This window comes from Diuraphis noxia, unplaced genomic scaffold (genome assembly GCF_037042655.1).
Source record: "Diuraphis noxia isolate RWA-SAM2 unplaced genomic scaffold, SU_Dnox_SAM2 contig0005, whole genome shotgun sequence".
In the NCBI taxonomy this organism is placed as follows: Eukaryota; Metazoa; Arthropoda; class Insecta; order Hemiptera; family Aphididae; genus Diuraphis; species Diuraphis noxia.
Window position 1 is genome coordinate 22,213,345 of NW_028301715.1, and position 13,219 is coordinate 22,226,563.

Consider the following 13,219-nt stretch of genomic DNA (forward strand, 5'->3'; position numbering starts at 1 on the left):
ATTTTAATAATTAAAAAACTATTTATTCGAATTTTAAATTAGGTACATCAACATTTTCAAAAAAAAAATCATCCACTAAATAATTTATAGTAAAAATAAGGGGATGGGGGTATTTAATTTGATAAACAAACGCTTTTATAGCTACATGACACTCCTATAGAAATTCAAAAAAAAATTAAGAATTTTTAAAACTTGATCTTTAAGTAGGTATAATTAAAAATTCCAAAAATCAGAATTTGAACAAAGTCATTATTAAAGGAAATATGGTGGTTAACATGATTGCAGAATCACTCTGTATAATATTATAAATGAAATCATGTGATGTATGTATAATACATTGATAAAATATTTGAAAAAATCCCTGACGAAACTATCAAGGTGTTATTGAAAAAAAATTATATTAGTGTATAATTACATCCTTCGCAAACGAATAATAGTAGATGAATAGGTAACAAAATTTAAATTTGAAAAAAAATATCACGATGTTCAAGGTAAAACACTAATAAATATATAAATAATATGTGTAATCATTATTATAATATATTATCACTTGCAACTTTTGACATGATGTAGTATATAATATTTCTAAACGGCGAATAAAAAGCGTTAGGTTAGGTTAGATTAGGTACCTATATATATAGGCACTTATGCGAAAAAAATGTACTGACTGGAAGAGTGCGACTCGTCTAAGCTCATTTCTTGATAGAATATATACTTTAAACGTTGTTTATAAGTACTTTATTCGGAATATAAATAATAATAATCGTTAGACGACATGCGCTGTTACATAATGTATTTCATTACTTTTGTGTGTAATCGTATACTGTATAATAATTTATAAGTTGATAATAAAATTAAAGTTATTATGATTAACTAGAAGACCACTGCAAGATTGTGTCGTTACCAATGTTTTCCCTTCATTGGAAACCAAAAAAATATAGGAGAAAACGCTCTTTCGTGTAGTCAGTAGTACAGCCTTCGAACATATTATGGTAAAATACAGTAATGACGTCTAGGTCGTTTAGGACCTAATGTGTTTAATTAACAGTGGATATCAGAGTTTAACTCTTGATACAAAATTAGAAAATATTATCCTTTTGTCATTTAAATATTGTCTAACGAAAAAGTTTGAATATCAAAAATGCATATTTCGATAACCTATTTTCCATTTCCCCGACGGTCGGGGATTTGTCCACAAGGGTAAGTGAGCGCTTATTGAGCGTTATAAATATTTTAGAACATATCTCAGCTTCAGACACTCAGTAATAAATAATATTCTGTTGTTACTGGTCATATATTATGATAATATGATGGACATATTAACGAACGAAAATGTAATATGATCGTGATAAGTGAAAAGCTCAGCGCATTTATCTTTCACCAATACCTACAACGACCGCGAGCAGCATTTCTCCGATCGAACTGTACACACGACAGCACGCCGTTTCTCGCAAAAACATAAACCTAACAAAACAGTAAAAAGTACAAAGAGATCCGTCATCGGTTATTTATAGCAGAAAACACGACCTTGGAAAATCTAAAACACACGTTAACCAAAATGCTATGTATAGATTTTCTCGTCGCCCGTTTTCACATGTAACAACCATCGACCACGTTATATAATAATAATTGTATTATAATAGTATAAATGCAAAAAAATACGACTTTGGGAATCAGTCTACCCTATTTACCTATACCAGATTTATACCCCAATGAACAATGTGCACCCTATATAATCTAAAATATAAAACGCACCATTGTTGTGGACGGTGGCCGGTGACAGTTGAACGCAACGCAATTTAATCGTGCACATGCACGCTAAACAATTTTTATGGTCTCCAAAAAAAAAAAAAAAAAAGCATTAAGAATATATACATAATATTATTTCTATTACTCTAATATTATACTGTAATATTGTTCACATAAACCACTGTTATATAGTATCGGGAACGTCAGCTTAAATATTAATAAGTTATTATGTTGTGGTAAAATATATAAAAAGGAAAAAAGTTGTAACATAGCTCCTATACACATTTACCTCGTGGGAAAAAACACACCTGAAATATAACCTGAGTATAAAAGTATATGGAAATAATACAATTCATAGGTACAATGAAAACCGAAGAAATTTCGCGGTGTAAAAATTATGGTTTTTTAAATTTTATTTTAAAAAAGAAACTGTACACAAAGTACATATTTTAATTACACGTCAGATGAACTAAATCCACATAAAGAGTTTGCAAACAACACTAATAATAACCTTAACTTAACCGTTCGTAAAACACACGATGTGCTGTTCTTCTCCTATTAATGACTAGCGTAGGTCATGCTTATGAGATTTTAAATGACTTTGTGTGTTGGACCTACATGCAATGTCGTAAAATAAACTTATGTGTACCAACAAACATAGTTGAAAAATAAAAATTAATAAAATTAAAAAAAATAAACCAACTTATATTATATAGTAGGTACTTATGAAGCTAGTTTGTTTTCATTTTTTTATTATTTTATTACCTATGTATTTTACCACTGTAAACTGTCAAGAGTATAATATATAAAAACAATAAAGAACATAATTACTAACACAATTTCAAATATTATATAGTTAGGTTAGGTTAGATGGTTGAGAACAATGGACTGGGTGGTGTAGTCCCAAGAATTTGTATTAAAAAGCAATTACATTACTACAGTGACTACACAGTGGCGTACTTAGAAGGGGGGCTAACGGGCTGAAGCTCCTCCCCCCAATTGACCATATAATTTATTATTATTTGTTTTTATATTTACCCATTATTTAATATAGCAACTTAAATCGTATGTTTAGTGTTTACCTAATTATTACAAGTATAATCTATATATATATATATATATATAAATAATATAACATAAATACCTACTATATAATTAAGAAAGTATCTACTTTATTTTTCAAACCATATTTTAAGACGACTGAGTGATTTTTATTTCCAAGCCCCTAACATTGAAAAATCTGAGTACGCCACTGTTACTACATATAAAAACATACTTAATAGTTAATATATTCAAAAATCGACGGAATCATATTAACTGATAAAAATTAATATAAAATGTCAAAAAAAAGTTCAATATTTTTAATTAAGCTTGCAGGTTAAATTTTAAGTACTTGCCACTAAAAGTTTTGATGATTTATGGAATGTGTTGTTCACAGTAAAAGCTGTACGGATATATCTGTTAGTTTTTTACTTTTATCAATAAAATTATTAAAACGATTTTTATTCAGTTGTGTTTTGTGTATACAGCTTTAGTGCCAATATAAACATATTATTATGTTATCAGACATTGAACATCACTCGTTTTACTGATAAAGCATTATTTGTTTAATTTGTTTACAGCAATTCCTGGTTTTTATTTATTTATTTTTATTTTATTAGATTTATTAATGTAAAATTGTTATAATCCAATAATAAATATAAATTTTTGGTAAAAATGCAAAATATAGTAAATATATTATTAAGTATATTGATAAAAAATTAAATTATCGAATTATATAATAATATGATAATGATACAGCTTAAAAAAATTAATATGATTGTTTGATATTTTAAATTTATTGTTAAAGGCTTTTTAAAACACTATTGTGTTTTGGTTATGCGGCTTAACTATAATACAATAATTATATAAATATATGCAGCGATGATAGTATGTAGTATAAATTGTTATAAAAATACACTTGAAGCTTTAGAATTGGATAAAAAAAACACATTAATATAGTAGATTTTACAGCTTCGCATATTACAGTTTTATATAAGTATAATAAACCACAACAACTAATACAGAAATATTAAAATCAAAACGTCTTAAGACCTTGGAGGTATTCAAATATATTAGATATTCAATTCAGATTATTTTTTTGTAATAAAAATAATATATTTCTTAAGTTATACTTGAATAGGCGCGTCAAAGAAAAATGTTAACGTATTTATAATTCAAACGAGTCAACTGAAAAATGTTACAACCATATTCAAAATGTAATTGCTCGCCTTTCTATGTATTATGTTTTCATTTTCATATATTTTTTTAACGTTTATAACCAGGGCTAGGGACTTATAGCACTTAAAATCATTAAAATAAGCGCTTAAAAAAGCACTTAAAACATAATTATAAGCACTCAAATAAGCATTTAAAAAAATTACATTTTTGCAAAAATATTTATCAAAAAACAAAAATTAAAAAAATTCCAACTAAAAAATCAAACGAAATAAATAAATCTTTATCTTCATATTATAAAATAAATTAAAATTCACTTTCGAGACTTTAAGGATTTTATGAATTTTCTGAAAAATGAAATGCAAACGATAGGTATTTGTAATAGTAGAAAACATTATAAAAACGTAGAAATACTGGTCAAATAAGCAAAAATAATCAGAAAAACAGCTGAAAGAAGCGAAAAAAAGCACTTTCAAACTTCATAATTAAACGTATTATAACATGACATACACTTCCATAGCACTATGCTATATTTTAAGTCAATCCATAAAAATAAGCAAATGCTTTAAGTCCCAAGCCCTGTTTATAACAATATAATTATGTGAGCACTTATAAGGCTATTATATATATGTGTCAATAGATACAATGCCACCATCACTTATCCTCTACGAGTATATAAATATATTAGTAAAGTAAAGGGATAAGAAAAGATTTCCACGGAGGCGATCAAATTGCTATACATAATATATCGCTGCATTAACGATCAATCTTTTCAAAAATTGTTGACTTGTTAGTCTTAAAATATGTTTTGCGAACATTTTATTATATCGAAATGTTTGCTTTATACTATTAAATTTCTTCGTAACGTTATCATTTATACTATTATTATTATTATTATTATTACTATTATTATGCTATAAGTATGATTAATAGGGGAGACATAAAAAATAATAAATACAAATTGTTTATCAATGCGTCTAACAAATTAAGAACATGAACTCTCAGTATGCACATTGCACACGATTGAAATAGTGAGTTCAATGTTATTATTTATTAACCATACCTACGTATAAACTATAGGACTCACGACAGGCTGTCAGCGAAAAATATAGGTTAAAGCATGTACAATTTTCCAGGAGAAGTATATATAACTTCCCAAGGACGCTTCTTAAAGTACTGAAAACGCTAAAAAGTACGGTTTATGTTAAATTTTTAATGGATTAAAGAGACACGAAATATATTATAGAATAATACACTAATAACGCTGTAAAACTTATTTTATAAAAAATAAAACCTATAAAAAAAAAAACTTAAACCTCTCATTGTTGTCCTTGTACATTTTTATCGTTACTATTTTAATAATAAAACTTATTTATTTTTAATAATCGAGTAGTCTTCGATTTACATGATTAACCTCCTTTTATAAATCAAACAATTAGTTTCGATTATTCGAATCAAGAATGTCGATTAATTGTCCTTATCTATACACTATAATAATATTATATATGATGATGTACACGTGTGAATCGACTACAGCAGCCGATAATTGACAGCGAGATGCGAATAAATAAAGTCAACAATCGTCCACCCTGACATAACTACGGTACACCTACTAATATATATTATATACGTAAAAACGTCGACCATATAAACAATAATAACATAATAACATTAATAAGAATGGGCAAGATAAACAGAGAAAAGTGGCCGCTGCGAGTATCATTATTATTATTATTATTAATAGTATTTGATACGCATGGTGTACCTTACCTATATATTTAAATATTGTAGGGAAATACAACAGTGGACACTGGACACACAACACACATCTTGTTATCTTGGACTATTATTAGTGTTTCTTAAAGATAAGCTTTTACACAGTAAATACTAAAACCTACAACTGCAGAAACTAACATTTTCAGTTTATAAAAGTTTATTTCCTCTGATTTATAGAATATGGAACTATATTTAGAATTTTTCAAAGGATAATAAACCTAAACAAATGAAAAATTATTTTTTTTTGAAAATGAAGCATTGTTCTTCAATAACAGTGTAATTTATAAGATAAATCAAACGAAATGGGTAATGCCCAATCGAAGTACAAATGTAATAATCGGAACGCAAGTCGTCAAAATAATCTCACCTTGCGTAATACTATACCCATGGGTACGAAATCCAGTGGTAAAGAATAATAATATAATAGGAACCGCATTGTGTCTTCTCCACATAATAATTATTACACATACCTAATAACAATAATATTATTATCAAAACGTAAGGCACTCACATAGCTGATCATTGGAATGTTCCACGCCTGCGCGACTATCGCCTCTGTGTAGCACGTATTGCCCTCGGGTCCGAAAAACACTGCCACCTTGTCGCATATCATCTTCGTGATGGTTTTGGTCGCGTGCACCGTCTCGCCATGAGTGTCGTCCCATTTCAACACCAACGACACGTTGGGCAACAGGTGCGGATCATCCTCGATCTGCAAAACAAATTAAATTAAATCAAAAATCCGTCCTGAATGCATTTACCATGTTATCGCAAAACCGCGCAATACAGCCCACCGTTTACGAGTCAATAATTTTAAGAGCGGTATAACTACAGTAATTCCTCGTTATCCGCGGAGGTTAGGTCCCAGCAAAGTTGCGCGGATATCGAAACCGCGAATAACGAGACCATTAAGCAATGTAAAACGGGAAGTTAGGTTTTATTTACATACAGTTTTAATTTTTATTATTTTGTATTTAATTTTAAAAATCTCAAAAAGGTTAATATTTTTTACAATTACTTGATTATTTTTTTTTAAATATAATTTATTAATTATTTATACATACATAATATATTAGGAAGGATGAAAAAAATTTGTAATTCATGTTTGTTAACTGAACAATTTCAAGATATAACAAATTAACCGTACATATTAAGGTATGTACTTCATGTAGCTTATCTGTTATAAGTATGGGTATAATAAAGATACAATTTCATGGTATGTACTATGTACTATTTATTAATAAAATGTTATCGCCCACCCAACCGCGGATAACGAAGGATTACTGTACTCAACTTTAGACGAATGAAAGGCCTACCGGGCCTGGATTTAATTGTTTAAATGCAAACACGTCGCTTTTTTGTGTAATCTACTTTGAATAAATCTGATTGAAAATCAAATGTTTCATAATCTAAGAGTCACAAAAATGACACGAAGTCTAATCATCGTCTCTCGTCGCAAGTGACTATAATATAATATACAATATAATGAATATAATAATAATAATAATATATCGTTTTGGGGCTAAACGCGTCCTGCAAATGTCGATGCTGCAGGTCGGGCATATAAGGGACAAGAACGGTTTTATAGCAGTATATACTCGCCTCCTTCAGCGCCAAAGTCAAGGCACCCGAAATGGCCAGGCCTTGTCGGTTGTCCAGTTTGCCCCTGGCCGCGGTTAGATAGCCGATCGTCAGGTTCCGCAACACTGTATTGGAGGCGGGGGTGGCAGTTTCGATGACGGTGGTCGTGGAGTTGCCGGTTGTCGGGCCAGTGGTGGTGGCGGTGGTGGTGGTAGATGGGATATAAGCGGTGTTGGCAACGGCGGTGATGGCTACGGCGGCTGTGGGCGATGAGCCACCGGTGTTCTGCGCCGGCGTCCCGGGGGGTCCGGTCAGGACGAACAACGCGAGCAACAAGATTAGGACCGCCGCCTTCGGTCGACCGTTCCGCATTTCACCTGCCGAAACGGATACGTGTTAGCCGTGCATGGGTAGGTATATAAGTAGCATTAAAATAATAATAATAATGTATAATATGTTTGAGTATTTTTATGGTGCAGGTGTCGTCGCATGCTTAAGGGGAGGATATGTTCCGAACACCAACGTTTTGAGGATTCCAATAAGCGTGGTTTTAGTCAAATCATAACACATTTTTGGGGGGGGGGATGTTTAAATGCACTTAAAATGATTTTTATTGATTGGACAGCAGCAATACCTTTGTGTTATAAGTATGTCATTGCATTTGGGCCTTAAGGGAATCAATATGTACGATGTTTCGGGAGTTGTTTAGTTCATAGGATTTTCCTATCGTTTAGTTATTTTCTTTACGTAATTTATCTATATGGACTAACAATAACGATTTGAATGCGCACGGAGTAGGAGAACTGGAGAAATCACTATTTGCATATAAATATTAATGATATTGTCGATCATCAGTAGTCGGTAGCAATAATTGACAATAATACAAATAATGAATAAGAAAAATTAAATTTCAATAAAATGCACGTATATTTAAGTATTTATTTGATACTCATCTTATTTTTTTGAAATATTGTTTGACAGTCCTAAGTCACGATTAAGTATTATTATCGCTCAATTTAGGTAGAAATTTTGGCACACAGAAGTATGGACGTATAGAACTCAACTTTGGGTGGTACGTCTGATGTTTTTATCATCAATATTACAAACATTAAATATGTTGCATACCTACCTAGATAGGGAAAGTAAAAAAAAATATGACGATTACGCAGAAATCGTAATAACTAACAATAAATGATTGCATATAATCATAATAAATATTTTTATAATGCTTATATAATAATATATCAACTGGATTGTCATATTCTGAGAATTGGCAATTATTAACAATAAAATTAATACTGTACAAACAACGCAATCTACTTTTTATAGTAAAAATATTTACAAGTAGGTATATATCGTCATTGATTAGGTATGAAAAAAACTTAGAAATAAAAATGCATTAGACACCAGATTCAAATAGCCATGTATATTAATGTTTCGGCATGGTGAATTTTTAAAAATTATCACACACATATTTTATAACATGTATAATGCATATTTTTTATAAATATTCACGGAAAATGAATAAGGTTAGAAAATGATATTATTTTTTTGGACCTACATCATTTATCCATATTTTCAATGTACCTAAAAAGTTGCATCTTGCATCTTAGTTATAAACATCGAGGTAGTAATTATAGAAAAGTTAATAATTTTATACACGTGTATAATATATTATATTTCGTATAATACACATGAAGCATTAAAATAGATATTATATATGAAAAAGGTCAAAGTAAAAGATTACATTTTTTAGTATATCAATAACAAAATGACTGAAGTGACATTTTTTTACCAAATATCTATTGCGTCGACTTATAAAAAACTATGAGGCGAAATGATGATGAATGACCCCATCCTATCCATAAGTTCGTTAGTTCTAACAGCTTAGCTTACGTACATATATACCTACTAGTAATATAATATATATATACTATTGTGCACTAGTTATAAAAGGGATGGTAGTATAAGGTTCGTTTTATTATCAAACAAATCACAACGGTATTTGCACAAGTTATTCAACACGTGGTCATGAAATTAAATTAAGACTCGCTGTAGATTAAGAGGTATATAATGTTTGTGTTAAACATACAAATAAATTCTTAACTATACGCTGACTAGTATATTATTATTGTAGGAGCAAACATTATACCAATAAACATAACGATTTTAAGTGAGAGTGAGTGATTTGAATAAATAATAATTTAATCTAGAAAACAAACAAAATTGTTTGTACGTTAGAAAAGAAACAATACAATTTATTAACGAATGTACTAGGGCATGCCAGGTATGTGTATATATCACACCAACATTATTACGCGTACTTGTACGTAAAATAAACTATAATAATATATTTATATATACAATACAATTATATAGTTAACTCTATCATACACGCACACATAAACGCGCGCGTCCATACAAGTAAACTATATAATATTAATAACGAAGGAAAGTTACGCCATTTTAGATTTATACAAAATAGATAATTTACAGGAAGAAAGGTTATTAAATGTTATATTCTCAATATAGTTTTATGTTATATCGAGTTTGCACATAAACTTAACTACTTAGTATTGGTACCTATATCATAAATTGGCTATTAATATATATATATTTATACGTACAGGATACCGTTTTTAAATACACTTATTTATTAATCCTAATTGTTCGTTTTGAAATTTATTTCGAACCATGGGGGGGGGGGGGGGGTAAAAGTATTAAGCAGTTTGGTGGATATGACGATTTCATCACCCCATTAACAAAAGAAAAAAAAATATATTCATCACAGACTCACGGGACGCTTTACAAGTTATAAACCATGGCAAAGCGTAGTATACACCGCGTGCAACGATGTAGAGAAGATATCTTTTCTACATCGTGACCGCGCGTTTACAAACAAAAATAATAATATACTCTATAAGGATCATATTTGGGACACACTGAGCAGTCACATTTTAATAGATCCGAGCGGTCTAGTGGTCTGCGGGTTCCTGCAGCTCCCCTTGGGTGACTGGCGTCACGAACAATGATTACGTGTTGTGTTATAAACTGTGCATTAAAACAGGAAAATATATTTAAAGACATAAACGTTTGCGATAGTATGGCGAAAGAATTTCGTGTTTTAAAAGGCGGAGGGCGTTTAAGTAATATGAATGATACGATATTGATTATAAAATATAATCTTTATAAGTTAATTTATAGATCATTAGATTATGCAGGGTATATAGATTTGTTGAAATCAATAAATGTTATAATAAACACAATTGACACATGTCATAATATTTAACTCAAGTAAAAATCTACATAGAACGGGGACATGTATTGTATAATTACCTCATTGTATAATTACAGTAAACTTAGATAGTAATAAATTGTTATTTAGAAAATAATTTAAAACAATTATACGATTAATATTTAATACATATTATAATGTTATAATTTAATAACAAATAATAACCAAACACACGAAGCTATAAAAAAGTTGCGCAATTTTTAAACTATTGTAATAATATTATGCACATGCTTCCGTGACAACATGTAATTAATATTTATTGATTTAGTTGATGAAATAATCAAATTGCCGGAAGCAATGAAAGTTTCTTGCATTAAATCAAATTAGCCATACCTGCAAACCAACAGCTCCATTTTTGAAAGCAACTTAATTCGACGCGTTACCATTCCATATCTGTAAACACAAATTTAAAAAAAATAGGTTTAAAAAATTGGTGTACAAAATAATATGGGTTGAATAATTAAATTGGTACCATCTTTGCCATGTCACTACATAGAAAGATTGGGTTTTGGTTTTTGCGAGAAAAAAATTCAGAATAAAATTGAGAAGCACTGGTCGAGATAAATTAGTCTATTTTTAGATCCTATAGCCATGAGCGTATCAGAGGTCAAACGAATCCTACGCACTCACACACACTCACGCATTTTATGTACATTATTATTATCATTATACAACCTACAACTACTTATTCTAGTGTGTGTGCGCGCGGGTGTGTGTATATGTGTTATATTGTGGACGTTGGCTAGTCACTCACTACATAGATATATAAACAAGGACACTTCGCGCCACAAAATAATAATATTGTAAAATGTCTAAATCGATTTGTTTATCATTCGTTTTCCCCTCTTTTTTTAAATTATTGTTACCGCCACAAGTCACCTTTCTGCAATCGCAAATGCTAATACATTTTCATTTGACCGATGTAGGTAATAATTATTATTATAAATTCTTGTCCAGATTGAGAAGACAATGGCTCATGTGCGCAGTGTGTAAACACATTGCAAGTCTTCGGAGAAAAATGCACAATGGATATATCTACGCGGAGACGCGTGGGCTGCGGTGGAGAGCGAAGGGAAGTTTGTACGTTTCACCTGTTCTCTGCATGCACCAGAAGCAGTGAATACGCTTTTTCTGGTTGGTAGATATATCACATATACGATGATGGTAATAATAACAATAATAATAAAACTACACGAGTACGTGTATAAATTATACCTACTAGTAAGAGAAAAAAAAACGAAAACACTATAACATGGGAAAAAAAGTACCTACCTATATATATTATTATATACATAATATTTGTTTATATGTTTGTTGACAAAAAAAAAAAAATTAAAAACGTGGCTGTCATCTCTATTATTCTTGATCATGACTAAACAACAAGCGAGGACAACCTAATTAACGATAATATATACTATTTAAATGCGGGTGTGAGTGATCATGTTATGATATTATTAATAATAATAATTTATTATCGAGAGAGGTGTCTATAGTAGACCGCGCAGACGTAATATCGTTCCGACAAGACACATATTATAAGAGGGATAAAAAGCATTTTAACCCCTCACAGCCTCACATTATATTTTATATTATTTACATTTAATTTATGTCGAACACAATATGTATGCGATATAAATACATAATATGGTTCATTTTTTTATAATACGTATGCAATATATAATGCAGCTTAGGTATGCATCAAATTCAAGCACTGAGGCGTAGAATACGCTAATAATACATTTTTCATAATACTATGTCCACGCAAAACGAGTAAACGAATCGTTATTCGTTTTGTACATACCTACTGAAATATTATTGTAATATTATGTAGCTATATATGTTAATAAATACATGTATTTGTGTTTAAATTAACATTTTCTTTCGATTGAGTAATCAACTTTTAAATAACCTTAATATAAACACGATTATGCCATAATTTGCTGACGCTTGACCAAATCATTTTACCGATTACCATTTTAACAATCTATTTAAAAGCCAAATGTTTTCAAACGAAAATAGGTATAGATAATACATAGGTATATCTATACTTATAATATGCATATATTATCGTACCATATGTGCATTTTATAAGATATTATTATTATAATATCCACTACTACGTGTTAATTCGTATTTGCATTAAATAATGCAGGTGATGTGAAGTATAGATTTGGATAAAAAAAGACAATCTTGATTTGTCGATTTGATCGAACTAATGTTTGAATAAATGTATGGTTGTATATATAACAAAGATTGTAAACACAAAAAATGTAATTACTCATTGCTTAAGGCAACTATTTACCTAATTTCCAGACCGAATAGTTGATAATTTTTAATCCAGTTATAACAACAATCAAATTATATTTTAATTAAAATGGATAGAAATTTATACGTTTGATACACTTAATACAGAATAAAGTACGTTTTCAAATTTAATTCTAGTAAATATTTATTACCTATATATATCCACTGTGTGTATATATTGATTTTACTAGAATATATGTTATAAAACATGATACTGAGAAATATAAAATAAAAATTTACCGCAATAATTACTAAACAACGAATGTCAATATAATATATCTGATATAGGTAGGAACC

At 29.6% G+C, this 13,219-nt stretch overlaps 1 protein-coding gene across 2 annotated transcripts in view; it reads right to left on the reverse strand.

Moving 5' to 3' along the window:
• The window catches only part of LOC107164970 (receptor-type guanylate cyclase Gyc76C-like), a 46,192-nt gene that overhangs the window by 7,180 nt on the left and 25,793 nt on the right, over positions 1 to 13,219 (reverse strand). For both annotated transcript variants that reach the window (XM_015513012.2, XM_015513021.2), the window contains 3 exons: positions 10,952 to 11,011; positions 7,345 to 7,700; positions 6,254 to 6,454 (listed from right to left, as the gene is read on the reverse strand). In XM_015513012.2, the coding sequence (XP_015368498.1) occupies positions 6,254 to 6,454; positions 7,345 to 7,695 (552 nt within the window). In that variant the 5' untranslated portion in view covers positions 7,696 to 7,700; positions 10,952 to 11,011. The remainder of the gene's footprint in view (positions 1 to 6,253; positions 6,455 to 7,344; positions 7,701 to 10,951; positions 11,012 to 13,219) is intronic.